This window comes from Coenobita brevimanus, chromosome 87 (assembly GCF_032717465.1).
Source record: "Coenobita brevimanus isolate Jiangsu-jjx chromosome 87, ASM3271746v2, whole genome shotgun sequence".
NCBI lineage: Eukaryota > Metazoa > Arthropoda > Malacostraca > Decapoda > Coenobitidae > Coenobita > Coenobita brevimanus.
Window position 1 is genome coordinate 4,901,277 of NC_137040.1, and position 18,392 is coordinate 4,919,668.

The window sequence follows — 18,392 nt, forward strand, 5'->3', positions numbered from 1 at the left end:
TTCAGTCCAACATTCAGATAGAAAAATTCACTCAGGTCACTGTCCACACAAACTGCAGCCTTAGCACCCTCATACATACTCTTCACGGCATTCAACAACTTCCCATTTATTCCATATATTTTTAATCTTTTCTACATTCGTTGCCTATCCACTATGTCATATGCTTTCTCATAGTCCATGAAGCCATATACAACTTCATTCCCTTCTCTAGAAACTTTTCCACTAAAGACCTAAGGACGAATATCTGACCTACACAACCTCTTCCCTTCCTAAACCTCCCTGTTCTTCTCCAACTAATTCCTCTGTTATTTCTGTCAATAAATATCCTACCATATACTTTTCTGTGACTGCACATAATCCTGGAACATGGTTTCGACCCCAGCTTTGATCAGTTTTGCAGGGATGCCACAACACCAGCCTCCCTGCCACTTTACAACCTAATCACTGTCTTCCTGATTTCATCTAGAGAGGGCATGGCATCATCAGCTGATGGAATAGCAGTTAGTGGTCACGCACCAGCAATGGAAACACTCCATTTGGGCTTCTGCCATATACAGCTGGTAAAAGTACTCAGCTTAACAAGCCCTGTACTCACCCACCCCCTGACAAGCTGTGGAGTTAATATCTGAAAAATTAACCTGAGTGGTGGGTCTGGAGTGAAGTTTCTTCAGGGCAAAATAAGCAGGTTAAAGGTCATTTGCAGGAAGGCAATTTCCTATCTTCTCAGCTGTTTCTCTGACATAATTCTCCTTATCCTCTCTTAGTGAAACTCTTGCCCAGCAAGACCTAAGTCCACTAGCCATCTCTCTTTCCTAAACCCTCCCTTTTTTCAAGTGCTACCTCTACAGTTCTGTTCCAACTGATTTTTTTCTCTCACATACAGTTAGTCCACATTTCTTGTTCCAAATAAGAGTACCATTCTGCCTGAAGATATTCTGGCTTATCAGTGAGGGCTGAGTATAGTTTCCCTAGCACACTGAGTACATTAAGTTTCTTCCGTGGTTCCTTCCAGTGTTTCAAGGCACAATTACACCTTTCTTCCTGTCTTTTTAACCCTTCCCTTCTCCCATTCAGTCCTGTAAATTAATTTAACAAGTCAGTTACCAGTAATCCCAAACAATTCAATAATTATCTACAGTATATGGATAAGATGGGTGGAAGTGATAAATTTGGTAAGAACTTAATCCCTTCAGCCTAATGACATGTTTTCAGTTTTGTTCTTGGCTTTACCTTACAGTCTGATTCAGCTTTGGGGGAGACATCTTGTGGTGAAGGGAGTAATGAAGGTTATATCTAACCTCTTCATTTTGAGAAGTTTTTCGTTGGTGAATAAAATACAGTTGTCTAGTGGTTGAAAGAATATAAAAATACATCACTGTAATGAAGTGTCCAAGCTGAAAGGGAAATAATGAACTTAAACTATTTCCTGTGTTTTTCCTCTCACTCAGTTAATCCACTTGTTACTAAAATACCCTAACTGAGTGATGGGCTTGCATTAGTTCAGTCTCAAAGAGGTAACAAGAGGTTTTTTGAACATGTAATGTCATTGAGGGAAGTATATTAGATTGTGGAAGCCTAGCATTGGGTTCCAACATCCCAAAGAGGGTAAAACATTCTCTTAAAATCACTGTGTATCACTGACAGTTCACCATACATCTCGACCACTGTAAGAAATGTTTCCAAATTCATCACTTCCTTTTATCTACTTGTACTTTCCTTCCCTTCCACTACTGCCATACTAGAGGATGAATATGCCATTCATGTATAAACTGATTTCTTTAGAATATGAAGCACTTCAGCCCGAAGACAACTTTTGCTATCCCCAAACAACTTTATTCAGAGGAGGGAAGAATTTCTGAACTGGAGGGGTTAGATTTTGCTTTAATTTTCCTTCCATTTCCTGTGCTGAATGAAATCATTAGGAGTAAGAATAAAAATATGAAAGAAGTTCATTATACTGAAGTGGTTAAAGAGGAGACAAAAGATAAAAGATAGGGTTTGTTTCTTTCATCACCAACCCGATTTATATTAAAAAAAAAAACTGTTTTGTTATCATGTCTTGTTTTGTGCCATAACACATCCTGCCATCAGTCCATTTCATCACCAGTCTCAAATGGCAATTTGATCCAAAATGTTAGCATAGATTATGCATGATTCTCCTGTCCCCATCCTTGTCCATTTGTTTGTTAGGGCCCCCCGAGTTCATCAAAACTGACATCAGAATATACAATGAAGATGGCTTGACAGCTGCATGTCACATAATCATGGCCTCTGATGGAATGTTTAAAGCAGTAAGACAGTGACCTTATCAACTTTTCTGTTCAATTGTTCATAAACTCTGAAGATTTTGCTGAACATATTTTACTGGCTTTTGCATTAATGAGTGGAAGGTGTCAAGATTATGAAAAAATTTCAGGTAATCAAGCAGTTACTTGCACCTGACTCAGAAATTGAAGTCAACGTAGATTTTCAATTTGCCATGTGAACCTCCATGCAAAACCTGTTTCCCTCTGTTCACTTGCATGGCTGCACTGGGATCAGGTTGCCTGGCATAAGGTATTAGAAACTGGCCCAGCAACTCCTTCCAAGGAATATGTTCAAGGATAGGCCAATGACCTTGTATGGGATCTTGTAGCCCTTCCCTTCCTACCTTAGTCTAAGTGATATGTCAGACTTGCCCTTTGCAGAACTGCAGACTAGATTAGGACAGTCAGATCTTAAAACAAGTAAGTGAACCAAACCTAGTTTAACAGCATTGCAAGAGCACTGGGCAACTGGTGTAGCTTTGATGACTAAGAAAAACTAATAATGATTCAGAGGGTTGGCATCTGCATTTAGATCAGCACTGAGGGAAAAATAACCTTGGTTTTGATCTCTTAAGCCCCTTATTCACAGAGAGTCATCAATGGTTACCATACAGCAACAGTTAGCTGCAGAGGACAAGCTGAAATTAGCATCATACTGGGCCAACCAAAACATATAAATTCACCTCTGGACACTCTGGATTGATGAGAAAACAACCATCTCAACCACCAAGGTCCTTAAAGATTGTCAGGACCTTCTCAGTTCAGTAACACAGTAAACATAAGTGACAGGAGCATGATAAATATTATTCAGTTTTCGGCATCTGTGCAATAAACGGTGTACAAAATAGTGCACGTTATATTGCTTTTAGCAGATATATGTCCTTTTTTATTTTCCAGATATTAGTCTGCAGTAATATGTTTGAACAAGAGTATTATTATATATAGTTTTAATGCATTTTTAGTTATTCATCATTACGGTAATTGTAAACCATCCACTTATATTCACAGAAGCTCACTGCACTGAATACCTAATGAAGGTCCAAAGCCCTTGTAAGGTGATGACTAATTACAGTTACTCTGTAAAATGCAGTAACAGAACACAACATCCCATTAGACCTAAACAAGGAATGAAACTGTATTAATTTTCATAAACCCAACTGAGACCAAAGAGTCATCTAGCTGGCTGTAGCAGCCATGGCTCAGTGGGTTAGAGCGCTCTGACTGAAGGGTTGGAGGTTCGAGTCCACCCAAGGGTTCATGACATCAGGAAGGGCATCCGGCTGTAAAGTGCTACTTGCTCCAAAACCAAAGTCCTCTACCCAGGGGCAACACCTTAGCCGGTATCGAAAAAAGGGACACGGAGTTAAAAAAAACAAAAAAACAAAAACAAAAAACAAACAAACAATGAAACAAGCAGGATCTTTGTGATGAAATGGGCAGAATGTGGTGACAAAACTGGCAGAACACTGAGTTTACCAAATAGGTCTAAATTGTGGTGACAAAAAGGGTTGGGGTGTAGGGGCATACCCCCATTCCCTTCTTTTTGACAGATCAATGACTACTTAGAAGAAAAGTGTTGTTTACCAAAATATACACAATCAGTAACTTATATAAATGTTATCTTAGAACTGTATTAATTAAAAAAAGGCTCTTGTAATAAATTTTCAGGACTTTGGCAACAAGTCAGCATGAATTCAAATATACGTCAATTCTGCTAATAATTGAGCACCCTCTTTTTTCAGAGTGCTGGATCCAGCCCTGCATTTACATATCCATATATGCTGTCAGTACTTAACAGCTTCCCATTGTATTCTACAGATAGTAAATTGTTCTACATTAAAGAATCTGTACTTACAGTACATGGATATACAGTAGAGTACATCCTTGCTCTATGTCTGGGATGAGTTCCAAATAATTGGATTTTTTTTTTTTTTTCACATACTGTACCTGATATAGTACACCCTTGATATAATGAACTAATTGGTACCAGCCTCTTGACATTAAAGCCAAAAGTTCAGTACAGCCGAGACAGTACTGTAGTTTGTTAAAGCGGTAATTTCCCAGGCATCGTGGCTTTTACCAAACAAAGATTGTTAATAAACAGAGTGTTGCTTGGCTATGGAGTTGTACACAATAACATACAACATCTAAATGGCTCTTTTTCTCAATAAATGCTCTATTTATGGATCCTCTCACGATGATGGTCACCCAGAGACTGATGTGGCGTTCTGCAGAATGCGGAGGAACAGTGTGTGTGTGTGTGTGTGTGTGTGTGTGTTTGTGTGTGTGTGTGTGTGTGTTTGTGTGTGTGTGTGTGTGCTTGTTTGTTTGTACACATGCATGTACAATAGTATGTGGTTTTCTTTGTGTGTGTGTGTGTGTGTGTGTAAGCATGCGTGTGTGCGTGAAGCCACGCTGGTCAGTGTTTCCGGCACATCCATTCTTTTACCGAACAAAATTCGTTAACTGAAAATAACGTTCGGTGGTCATTAAAACTAAAGTTCATTAAAAGAGGGTTCGGTATATCGAGGGATTACTGTACTCTAAATTGGAGGAAACTGGTGCATCAGCTTTACAGGTAGCAATGAAACTGTACTATGCTAATGCTTTTTGTAATTTACTGTGGGCTTGTTGGCGGGGAAAAAATAAAGGCAACATATAAAAAGAACTTTATGTCTATTGTGATTAATAAACTCCTTCCTCATGAACTACAGTATATTTGGTTAATTATTTAACTGTGATGAAATTGCAGAATGATAATATTAATTTTCATATTTTCCTACAAATCAAGAAAATAATGATATACTGATACTGAAACTGGTATAAAATAAGATATAAATTCTTATAAAAATATAGTATAAAAACTATTCTGAATTAATAAGTATAAACTCATACCCTGGCTTATGGAAGATGCAGAGTATTGCTTTATTTCTGGCTAAACTGTGGCTAAAAACTGTTTCTGCATTTCACAATCCTTCCAAAAATCAAGTCACTGATTCTCCCATTTTAAACCATCCTCATGTATTGAATAAATTAATTTAGTTTTCTTCTGATTGGCTGAAACTTCTGCAAAGTATAGCTGTCGAGTACTCTCAGAGGGCAAACTTAAATTATCAGCAGATTTGCTAGCATTCTTATTTGGCACTGAGTCAGTTACTGAAGTGTTGACACTGTCCTTGCTAATACTGTTAACACTGACACTGCCATACTCAGAAGATATGTCAGTATTTACCACTGACAATGTTATCTTATGAGTCACACTGTTGGTCCACACACTGCCTAGATAATCCCTATCACTCCCTCCTACTTCCTGAAATGACTCATCCGGTTCTTTATGTTCATCTTCATCCTTGCTTTCTCCTAGTTGATTTTTGTATCTATCTTTATACTTTTCTTCTGTAAAATTCTTAGCAAAGAGGGTATGCCTTGTGGCTACCAATACAGCACTATACTTTTTGATGGAAGCTATAACCATTGCAAATAAATCATTATAATACTCTCTGAGCTTGAACCAATTCCTTGCTCTATAAATTCTATCATACCATGAGAAAGCTGAAAGGCTGTCTATCACAACTAATGATATGTTACTTTGCTCTACCAGATATTCCTCCATAGCTAGCATTGTGATGGAATACTGTGGACTGTTTGTGCATCTTAAGTAATAAAACGATTTCAAGCACTGCTTCACCAAACTGGCAATTTCAGCCTTCAAGCTCTCTTTGTCTGAGTGCAACAGTTTCCTTAACTCCTCAGCATTATCAATCAGACTCTTGTCATACTGTTGTCCCAGTTTCTTCTTCTTTAGAGCTTCTTTACCTTGTCTTAGGCTGTATTTTATTCTCTTCTGCATCATGTTATCAAGATGTATGATGCTGAAGTGGAGATCACAGTCCAAGAACAGAACGCCAGCACCACAACCTCTGATCCTGATGCCCCTCCATGCTTTAGGAAGGAGTGCAGCTGCCACCAGATGGACAGCAAGAGAAGATTTACCACAGTTTGAGCCTCCTGACACTTCTATCACTTCACCTGGCTGTGGTCCACCAGGAAAGAGGTGTGGGTCCAGGTGTAGTAACTGGGCAGGTGGGGTGTGGCAGCCCAGGCCAGTTATCAGAGATTTGATGGGTGAACTGGTCATGGCCATGGCTCCTAACATCACTGGAATATAAGTCACATTAAGATTTTTTTTTTTTTTTTCCAAATGAAAGGAACTGTAGAATGGGAAAAGATTACATACATACTGTACAAACATACAGGACAAATATACTGTAGAAGTTATTTGCAATCATACAGGTATATGAAAAAAAAATATAGCTTTCATGGTGGTAGGTGGGGGCACTCACCATCCACTCACGTGATGCAGTGCTGCTCTCGGGTGGCTGCCCTTTCCTGTCTTCCTTCCTTCCTCTTATGTCCTTCTTTCCACTCTTCGTTTCTTTTTCCTTCTGTCAACGGGTGACTCTACACTAAGTGACAAGCCAAATGGTTTCCTGTACACCAGGAAACCATTTACTATGCTGGGTGGTAACCATATAACCAAACTACGATGCCTGATGGTTTAGTGGGTAGTTAAGGCACTCTAACCGTATTGAGCCTGTCAGTTTATATCGAAGGGGTGGCTGGGGTTTATTGCTCACGTAATGCCACTCAGGGATGAATGAGGCTGGTCACTCTCATCTTAAATGTCAGGACAAACTTGCCTAGCTCCAGGCTCCTATGCTCCTCATGGGGCAATGCAGGATTGGATGATGTATGCACTGTATGTATGTAATAACTTTCAGGAAAATCTGAATCACAATCATCATCGTCATTATCATCATCATCCCTTTTAATATTAGCACTGGATTGCACTTATAAAAAATGGAAATACTGAAAGGGCAAATAACAATACTGAAAGTGTAAGAGCTACAGCAACATAGAAGACAATATTGAAACATTTCAAAAATGTCTATCTATCTCTATCTATAGCACGACGCCCTAATCCCGCAAAGGGTGGCCGCAGACAAAACGCCTCCAAGTCGCTTTGCCACTCACCATTTGACTACCGTCCCCCCAACTCACCCCACCCTCCCTCATATGAAAAATATAAACAAGTACAATTCAATTTACACTTGCAAGACTTGTGAAAGGCAACAACTGTGTGAGCTAAAATTGTAAAGCCAAATTTAATAAATTCTGGGGAAAACTCACTTAGGACCAGACTTCACAAGATTTTACTTTCAATGACTCTTCATCCCCTATTTACTCCAAACTTTAGCACCCTTCAAGCTTTACCTTACATACAACTTAAACAGGGGCATATTTATAGTACTTACCACATTATCCCTCCCTGACATTATTAAAAATAACTGCACTATATTCCACTACCTGCAAAACTTGAATAATAACATGATTTGTGTAACACAACTTTTAAATGCCAGTCAAAGGATAAGTTTTCATGAAACTGGGCTCTGTCAGTCTGGCTTTGGGCTCAGATTGTGCTGGGACTTAGATCTGTGCGAGACAGTACAGAGCACTGTGGTTCCCAGGTTGTTGTTTCCACCCAATAGTGAGGGGCATGAACCTGAGAGTGACGCCTTAAGAAACTGCCCCATCATTGGCTGTATAACTGTGAGGCAGTCACAGTACCAATGTGTGCTTGGATGGTTATCTCTGTGGCTGCCCTTGTGGGATGCCCTGAGGTCACTGCCACAACTACTGGCTATGGCTAGAGGCTTATGGCTCCCTGTTCCCCTGACTGAGCTCGGGGTCATTTGGGCAGGGCTGTGGTCTATCTTCTTTTATTTACCATCCATCCATCATCCAATCCTATGTTGCCCCATGAGAAGCATAGGAGCCTGGGGTTAGGCAAGTAGGTCCTGACATTTAAGATGAGAGTGACCAGCCACACTCATCCCTGAATGGCATTATGTGAGCAATAAACTCCAACCACCCCTTGGATATAAATCTACACAGGCTCAGTCCAATTGGAGCACTTTAATTACCTACAAAATAACCAGGCACCATAATTGGTTATATGGTCACCATCTATTTACCAACTATGACAAAAACCAAGCATAATATGAAAAGTATGGTCATATGAGATCTTTTAGAAAGTATCTGACCTTAGGCTCTAAGAAATGAAACAGCTAACCTGTTGAGCTAGGACACTAATCCCTCTCAAAGTAGGCCCCTTCTGACTTGACACACATAGCCAAGTGTTCTTTCCACTGCCTGAAACATTTTTCAAAGTCAGTTTTCGGTACCTCCTGCAGGTGCTTTGTCGCATACATCATAATCTCTTCTCTTAGATGAAGGTTGCTCAAGACATGTTGGAGTGTGGAAATTGTGATCCAGACTTTCTGAAGACTGTTATCACTGGCATGAGACTTAGGTGTATGGGTATGACCCAAAAACCAAAGCATAGTCGTCCCAGTGGAAGTGTACAGGGTTGCCTCAGACCCCCAAAAGCACACCAGGTCTGCAGCAAGATGAAATGCACTCATATGTTGACAGTTTCTTTTTTTTACTACTGTGGTGTTGTGCATCACAAATACACACCAGAAGGTCAGACTGTTTACATTACTACCTCGACGTTACTCATCGTCTTTGTGACACAGTTTGGCAGAAGAGACCAGACCTTTGGAAAGCAGCAGGTTGGAAGCTGCACCATGACAATGCACCTGCCCATGCATCTCAACTGATTCTGGAATTTTTGGTCAAGCACAACATCCCGTAGGTCCGGTAGGCTCCCTGCTCACCAGACATGGCTCTGTGTGACTCTTGGTTATTCCCCAAGCTCAAAACTCCGCTGAAGGGCTTCTGATTTGAGACGAGAGAAGAGATCATGACAAATGTGATAAAGCACCTGCAGCAGATACCGAAAACTGACTTTGAAAAATGTTTCAGGCAGTGGAAGAAACATTGGGCTACATGTTACATGTCAGAAGGGATCTACTTTGAGGGGGACTGGTGTCCTAGCTGAACAGATTAGCTATTTATTTTTTTACAGCCTAAGGTCGGACACTTTCTGAAAAGACCTTGTAGTGTGTGACTTCAGAAATATAGACCTGAACAGTGAGGCTGCTAGAGACTGAGCAGTGTGGAGAGCTGCCACTGGGTGACCAATGCAAGCATGTTGGAACCTTTATAAATGAAATAAAACTAAATAAGTCTGAAGGAATAAATTAACCTGATGGGTTCAGAGTGGCATCCTGATATAAGGGTAGTATTAGGGGCAGAGGTAGGAAGGAGGTAGAAATCTTGAGTGGGAGGTTCACGGATATCTGCTGCATACAGGAATTGAGATGGAGATGAGAATCAGCAAGCATAAGTGTTAGGGTGGACTGTAGGTACTGCACATGTTATTCTGGATGAGAAGTATGGAGAGATATGGTGGGGTGGGCATGCTTGTTAAAGAGAACTAGATGAGATATGTTGTAAACATTGTGAGAGTAAATGAAAGGTGTACAGTGTTGAAATTAATGGTTGGGAAACTCCTGGTAATGATAATATTGGCATAGCCTATGATCTACAGGTCGGCTTGAATGATTAAAAAAAAAAAAAATCTGGGATGATTTGATATGTATGGCTGGAGGTATGAGGGATGATGAGATTGTGGTTCTGGGTGAGGATTTTAATGACCATGTGGGTGAAGCAGCACAAGGGTATGAAGGTGTGTGCTACGGATGCAAGCATGGTACAAGGAATGCAGAAGGTGAAAGGATACTAAGAGTTTTGTGATGCAATGAACATGAGTGTGTGCAACACAAAAGAGTAGACTGATTACATATGAGTCTGGGGGTTAAAGTAAACAAATTGACTATTTCCTGTTCAAGGGGGCTAATAGGAGGCTAGTAAAGGATGTGAAGGTTATAGGTGGCAAAGAGTACGTATGTGTAGCAACACAGACTACAGATATGTGATGTGATACTGAAGATGATAGTGAAGAAAAGGGCCTATGTTCTCAGGAGGAAAGTATGGAACTTGAAAAAACAAACTGCAAAGGATGACTTCTACAACACGATGAGTAGAGTGGCGGCTGAACAAAGGACCAATGTCAAAAACTGTAAATGACCAGTAAAGAGCTCTCAGAACAATCTCTTAGGTTATTGATTCAGTGTATGGGTGGACTGGGGACCTACCAAAACATAAGGTAACATGGTGGTGGGATGAGGGAGTAGCAGCTGCAGTTAGAGAGAAAAGAAGACTGTTAAGGGAATGAAAAATGGGTGGTAACAAAGAAGAATATCTGTAGAGCAAAAAAGAAGGTACCATATAAAAATCAGAGTCAGAGTCTCAGAGACTCTTTCTGGAAAACCTAAACAGTGCTGAAAGGATAAATGCAATATTTGTTGTGGCTACACAAACTATGAGAGAAAACAGGGATATTATAGATGAGCACCGCATGAAGAATGATGAAAGAAGAGTAGTGGTGGATAGTGAGGATATCAAGATGCTTGGAGAAAGCATTACTGTGCAGTACAACCAACTGCTGAACGAGGAGTTTAACTGGAACAAGGAGAGTCCGGCGATGGCAGGTCCAGTGTTTGGCCTTTGGCTGATGTAGGTACCGTGGGCAAGGTAATTGACAGAATGCAACTGGGGAAGATGGTAGATGTGTTTGGGTTGACTGCTGAGGTAGTGAAAGTCTTCAGAGATATAGGAGTGAGTTTTGTTACTGATCTAATAAATTCTATTATGTGAATGCATTTCATTTTGCTGTGGACCTGTCGTGCTCTTGGGGGGCAGAGGCGACCCCGTATACTTTCACTGGGATGACTGTGCTTTCGTTTCTGGGTCATACCCAAACACCCAAGTCTCATCTCCAGTGATAACAGTCATCAGAAAGTCTGGATCGCAATTTCCACACTCCAACATGTCTTGAGCAACCTTCACCTGAGAAAAGAGATCATGATGTATGCGACGAAGCAACTGCAGGAGGTACTGAAAACTGACTTTGAAAAATGTTTCAGGCAGTGGAAAGAATGCTGGGCTGTGTGTGTCAAGTCAGAAGAGGCTACTTTGATGGGGATTACAGTAGTGTCCTAGCTCAACAGGTTAGCTATTTCATTTTTTAGAGCCTAAGGTTAGATACTTTCTTAAAAGATCACATATGACCATACTTTTCACATTATGCATGGTCTTAGTCACAGCTGGTAAATAAGTAGTAACCATATAACCAAATTATGGTGCCTGGTGATTTAGTAGGTAATTAAGGCGCTCCAATCAGATTGAGCCTGTGTAAATTTATATCGAAGGGGTGGTTGGGGTTTACTGCTCAAGTAATGCCACTCAGTGATGAGTGTGGCTGGGCACTCTCATCTTAAATGTCGGGACCAATTTGCCTAGCCCCGGGCTCTTACGGTCCTCATGGGGAAACATAGGATTGGATGATGGATGGATGTTGTTCCAGATGACTGCTTGAAAAGTATGATTGTAAATGTGTAAAAGACGAAGAGTAACGCCATGGAAAGAGAAAAATATAAAGAAATAAAGTTTTTGAACCAGATGATGAAGATATGGAGGAAGTCCTCAAAGGTATGATTAGCGAGAGTGAATACAGGTGAGATGCAGTTTGGGTTTATGCTAGGCAAAGGACCACTGGTGCAATATTCATTATCTGCCAACTTCACGAAATATATATAGGAAGAAAGGGAGAGCTGTACTGTACTTTATTTATGTTGATCTGAAGAAGGCTCTTGACAGAGTATTCAGGGAAGTGGTGAAGTGCGTATAGTAATGAGGAAGCTTGGGACTGAGAAATGGTTGGTTAGAGTGGTTATGGCAATGTATGAGAATTGCTCAAACCCAGATGAGACTGTACAGAGGGTTGAGAGGTGGATTTTTCATGAACAATCATGTGCATCAGGGGTCATTTTTAAGCCTCTTATTTATCATCCCATTATTATTAATCACTTATCTGACTTCAGAATTGGGCTTCCATGGGAGGTTCTATAAGCTGATGGCTTGGTGTTCGTTCATGAGAATGAAAGGGTAGCAAAGGAGAGCTTCATGAGGTTAAGAGATGGAATAGGGAAAAGTTTGAGAGTAAGTGTGGATAAACAAAAGTAATGATATCTTGGGCAGGTGGTGATACTGTCAAAGCAGAAGTGTGACCATGTGCAGTTTGCCACATGGGTGTGGGAGGTAATTTCATTCTTGGCATTGTTTATAAGTGGGTACATAAGTGATGTAGTGGTATTAGTGGAAAACAGCATAATACTGCAGATTCTCATTGTGCAATATGTAAAGGAGGGTAAAAAGAAACAGATAGGCAGGAAAGGATTAATCATACTGAAGAGTCTCTTCAGTATTGTATGTGGACGAGTTCTGTTATTTAGGGGAAGTGATATGTGCCGGAGGTGGGGCTGGAGCTAGCTCAGTAGCAAGGGTTAGGTATGGTTCAAGAAGTTTGGGGAGTTTTTGCCTCTCTTGACAATGAGAGGGCTCTCTATCTGTGTTACGGGATTCTTTTATGTATCACGTATTAGAAATGTAATGCTGTATGGCAGTAAGATGAGCAACAGAGATGGAGGGCATTCATAGGTTCAAACAAACAGTGATGAGAATCATTAGATGGATGTGTAGTGCATCCTTGAATGACAGGCCTCGGGGGATTTAGTACTGCAAATGAAAAGTTGAGAGGAAAGATGGAACTAGAATGTATTGCTGTTGTTATGAGAAGGGGTAGACTGAGATGGTTTGGGTATGTGGAGAAGATGAAGGATGACAACTGGGTATGGAGGGTGAAAGGTGTGAATGTTGAGGGCTGAGCTGTGAGAGGAAGATTGAAAAAGACCTGGGACAAAGTCACAGAGTAAGACCTCAGGGATAAAGGTATTGACCAGAGAGGCTGCTAGAGGTCAAGCAGCAGCGAGGGCTGCCAGTAGGTGATCAAGGCCTATGCATGCAAGCATGCTGGAGCCTTTATAAATAAATGAATGAATTCCATGTAGTAATTACACCAAGGTATGGATAAGAAGATTGCATTTAAATATGTGCATACTGGTGCAGGTGCATCTGAAATGGTGAGTTTCCCCCGTTTTTTTTTAATTCTTGTGGTAATGTGGCAGTCAGGCTAGTAATTTAGTTAACATATTAGCTTTATTATTATGGGTTGAAGGGACCCACTTAAATGGTATCCAATGACACAAGGAGTTAAAGCATTAGTCATGTAAGTTGAAGGTCTATTGTAGAGTATGTTATTCAGCTTAAGGGGAAATATCTTGCAGTGAAGGGGCTCATGAAAGCTATGCCTTACCTACCCTGTTTGAAAAGTCTATTCTAAGGTCTATCTATATACCTAGGCTGCTTCCCCCAAGGAAAGGGAGGTAGCCGAGACAGGACGACACACTCCCAATTTACTCATCCACACACACACATTCATTCCCATCTTAGCCCCAAGGGAAGAAGGGACAGATCCTTGCTGCACCACACCGCACTAGGGTCAACTACGCAATGCAATTAGCGACATCTGCAGCAGGGCCTGACAGCAGAGTTGGTTTACCCTTGTCACATCATAATGGATCCATCCCCTTACCCGCACCTGACCTGATCAGACCAAATGTGGGAGAATATCCCCTCAGGACTACGTCATCATTTATTCATTCACAGCTTCTCTCCAATCATTCCTATCATGCGCAGCCACTCTTCCTTGCTCAACAGACATCCTAAGGTACTGGTAAATAAAAATAACTTGATAATTGCTAGAAAAAATATGAAATAAAATTGTGTGACTGAATTGATTAGCATTATTACCATAAAGTGTCTTCCTCATGACTACAACCCTCATAAAATGATATTACTGTACCTTTTATATTCCAAACCATACCAAATATACTCAGAACCTTCCATATACTTTCTAAATACAGGAGACCCCTGAAATAAGCATTTCTGATATGCTTTTACAGATACTCGATTAATTCAATCATAGCCCATTTCCAGCTACTTGGCACTGTACCAACGTACTGTACATAGACTAATCTTGTTGGAAAATCCTCTGCAGAGGTTTTAAATCTGCCATGCAGCGAGATTGTTGCACAAAAGCCTCCCCCACAATGCATCATGCCATGCCACTTCTGTCTTATCATGTTTGTAAAAACTCTCATATCTGGATTTGCTTTGCAGAAAATCTCAAAAGAATTCAGTGCTCAAGAGTTACCAAGGTTACTTGTGTGTGTTATCCCAAGTGCATTACGGTACAGGCATTTATAATACCACTTGTGGTAAGTATGTCAGTTTGTACTAGGCCACTAAAACAAGAAATTTTATGATGCCCAGATAACCATGAGTAAGTTGTAAAATGTGGATTGTGCTTTTTTTATGTTAATGAATTTACATTGTACAATGGGTAATTCATCATCATCATCCCACCACTCTCCCACCTGCAGGAGGTCTGATGAGGAAAGCTAGGAAAAGGAGAGAATGTAACAGTGGGAGAACTAATCAACAAACCTGCCCAATGACGTGGGCCATACACCCATTCATTCACCAATCAAACCCCTGCAATCTTGGCTCCACCTACTGGGTGCACCTTTTTACACACAGCTTCAAAAGGACTTATCAGTCATGTCAAAAATGGGATGCCATACCCTTGTCATGAACTCCTCTGTACAGAACTCACCCAACCAGCTTGAACTCTTATCAATTCCCTAGCCTTGTCAGCCTCCATACTTCTCTTCCTCACAGATTCAAACACTATATCATATACCCTTTTCATCACTCTATTTATACCAATTTTCATGATATGATCATACCATCTAAGCTAACCATCTAAGCACCCTCTCTTCAACTCTATTGTCCACAGACTTCCTCACTCCACATCATTCACAAATCACATTACTTTTTTATCCTATCCACTCTCTGCACTTCACATATGTCCCTAATGAACCCTGTCTCCACTGCTCAAACTCTTGACTTTCTGTTTTCATGTCACACCAGAGTTTCACACCTAAATGTTAATGTGAGTGCTATAACTCCTTCATGCTGTCCTCTTGCAGCCATCATGCTCAGACTTGTTTTGTATCAAGGTAAAAATCCTGAAATAGTACAATATATCATCTTAAATCTGAGGAAGTGAAGTTTGAAGTGTTGTGAAGGACAGCGCACAATAGGAAAAGGTATCCTTTAGAAACCTGAAGCTGTTGTTGAGCAACCCCAGTCTGTTTTGCCGAGCAGACCCATCAACTATAGGCATGCAACTGCCCCTGCAGGGCCATCCCACGCACTGAACTACAGTAATGCTCCCCTGCTGCAGACAGCGCCTCACCACAGAGACGCGCAGGGAAAATTGTAGAGGTTTGGCTCCTGGATGGAGGCTGGATTTGCATCTCTCCACCCAGTTAACGAAGGAACCATTCGAGGTTTCATACCACCCTCTTATCTGGTTACATGATTACCACCCAGCATTGTAAATGACTTTCTGGACTGCAGGAAATCACAAGGCTTGTCACTCAGTGTAGAGCCACCTGAAGTGGATAGAGGACTAATAAGAAGTGACAGGAAGGATGGCAGAAATACAAAGAGAGGAGGGCCAACACAGAAAATGATTGCTAAAGGTGATGGAAGAAGTAGGCAGCACTACATCAAGTGACATGATGATGGTTCCCACCACCTATCATCAGACTCTTGAAGGAAGAACATACTATACCATACTGTTATTGTACAGTATTCCTGAAATAAATATATTAGGAAAAACATTAGAAAGTCTACATTAGAAATCTGGTTTACCAATATTTTCAGTTAGGAAGCTTCAACTGAGTCAGAAGATTAAGTGATTTTGGTGATGTCTTGAGTGTCCTGGTTAAAGTCTGGGTTTGACGCAAAACTACAGCAACAATAGTAGTGGAGTTTCTTCAGCCTTGTCTCCTTCCCATGCTGAAGTCACTAATACTGGTATTCATGATGGCTGTCATGGTTGTATCATCTTTCATAACACCTCTGAAATAAAATAATACACTGAAATTTTATTATACACTACTGTATTGTTTTAACGCTTGTTTTATGCATTAAAATGTACAACAGACTGATATTGCTGAGCCAAGATACATATCACTGTACTGAATCTATTTACAGATTAGTCACAGTTTATCTCAGACAATTTACTCTGGTACTTATCTTGTTAACAAGACAGTTTTTATTCAGCTCAAGAAATACTTTTCAATATGGTAATGCCATTTACATCTTGCTCCTGATGCTACCATACAATTTTTATGCAACTTTGGGGAGACTTATCATAATGGAGGGGAGAAAGAACATTGTTGTAACTGTTGTGGCCCCAGGCTCATCTGAACATTATCTTGGTGGAATGCAGACTAAAGTTGCCCATCACCTGCAGCCTGCCACCCTCATTTCTGGGGATGCGGTGGGAGGTGCGGGATACTTGCATAACCAGGCTGCAGAGCAGCCTAGTTATTTCAATATCACCACATTAAGGCATCCCTCTCTAGCACCCTACAAGCAGAGAATAACTGTAATACATATTGTTAGAATACTAGAGGTACCCCTTAAAATTTATGTTAGGTTACATAGTGCTTGTCATTCTAATGTTGCCAGTTAAGACCCAGCTTTTACCTATACTCATTAACCCCTTCAACTGGAGGATGTCTCTCTCTTTTATTATGGGCAGATGCATATACTGTATTCAACTTGGGAGACTCTTTGAAATGGAGGGGTTAGGTATGTCCTTATTAATCCCTTCTCTATAAGGGAGCTCTCCTAAACTGGAGTAAAGTCATCTGGAGATGGCAAAACATAATTTCAAAAGACACCACAATGTTGAAGGGTTAACTATGCACTGTAACATAATTTGGAAGTCAGAAATGACCATCTTTAACTTATAATTCCTTAGCCATAATATGTAAAACCCTAGCAGCCAAATTTTTATTACCAATACAACCTCAGGGATCTGGGGGACCACGCTGGGCTAACAGAGTCCACAACATTTAACCCCTTTGAAAGTGATGTGGTTTACTAATTCCATTCTTATTATCTCCAGTCAATTTAACTTAGCTTTTGGGAGACCTCATGTAGTAAAGGCTGTATTGAGTCTCTCTAGTTCAAAAAGTACTTCCAAAGCTTAATAAAAATGTCTGAATACAGCATGAATAAAATGCAAAATTCATCACTGGATTGAATGTACAGTACCTGTATTAATGACAAGCAAGAGGTCTGACCATGACTGCATTTACCTAATCAGAAAATTCCATTCTCCTCTGAGACATTCAGATTACTGCACACAAGGCAAGGTCATTGTGATGATTGGTGTATTCCACCATTAAACCATCAGGTACAGTTTGTATAAGAGCCCCCTTAATAAATAAATAAAATAAATAATGACCCATGCAAGGAGAAAACTACAGTCAATTTATGGCACTAGCTGTAGTTTGGGTTGAAGACATTTTTGAATTGGAATTAAGAGTGGTAGGTGGGTGCGTTCGCCATCCACTCACTCGATGTAGTGCTGCTCTCTGGTGACTGCCCTTTCCTTTCTTCCTCTCCTATCTTTCTTTCCTTCATTCTTTCCTCTTCCTTCTGTCTACGGGTGACTCTACACTGAGCGACAGGCCAAATGGTTTCCTGTATACCAGGAAATGATTTACCTACCCTGGATGGTAACCATATAACCAAATTACGACACCTTGTGGTTTAGTGGGTAATTATGGCACTCCTGTCGGACTGAGCCTATGCAGGTTTATATCCATGGGGTAGTTAGGGTTTATTGCTCATGTAATGCCACTCGGGGATGTGTAAGGGTGGTCACTCTCATCTTAAATGCCAGGACCAACTTGCCTAGCCTCAGGCTCCTTCGCTCCTTATGGGGCAACACAGGATTCGATGATGATGATGATGACTAATAGTTCTGCATTTTACAACTAGCTTTGCTCAGAATATGATATTAACCTTTCTTCCCAAGAATGCCTCTATTCTAAGCTAAAGAAAATTGTCTGATGTTCCATGGAATACAAACTGGCATTCTAGAGTTGAAGGAGGTACAGTAATGGAGATTGTTTCTGACTCCTATGGCTCATGGATAGTTTTCCTAATGTAAATTAAAATGCCTGGTATTAGCCAGAATATAATTTTTAAATAGAAGGGGTCAGTTGC

The 18,392-nt window shown here is 40.5% G+C and overlaps 1 protein-coding gene across 1 annotated transcript; it reads right to left on the reverse strand.

Moving 5' to 3' along the window:
* Positions 1-5,271: 5,271 nt before the first annotated feature.
* On the reverse strand, positions 5,272-16,148 carry Xrcc2 (X-ray repair cross complementing 2). The gene is made up of 2 exons (XM_080280997.1): positions 16,017-16,148; positions 5,272-6,464 (listed from the first exon to the last, which is right to left on the reverse strand). Exon 2 carries the CDS (start codon positions 6,460-6,462, stop codon positions 5,296-5,298), a length of 1,167 nt encoding a protein of 388 aa, XP_080137123.1. The 5' UTR covers positions 6,463-6,464; positions 16,017-16,148; the 3' UTR covers positions 5,272-5,295.
* Between the last annotated feature and the right edge of the window lie 2,244 nt (positions 16,149-18,392).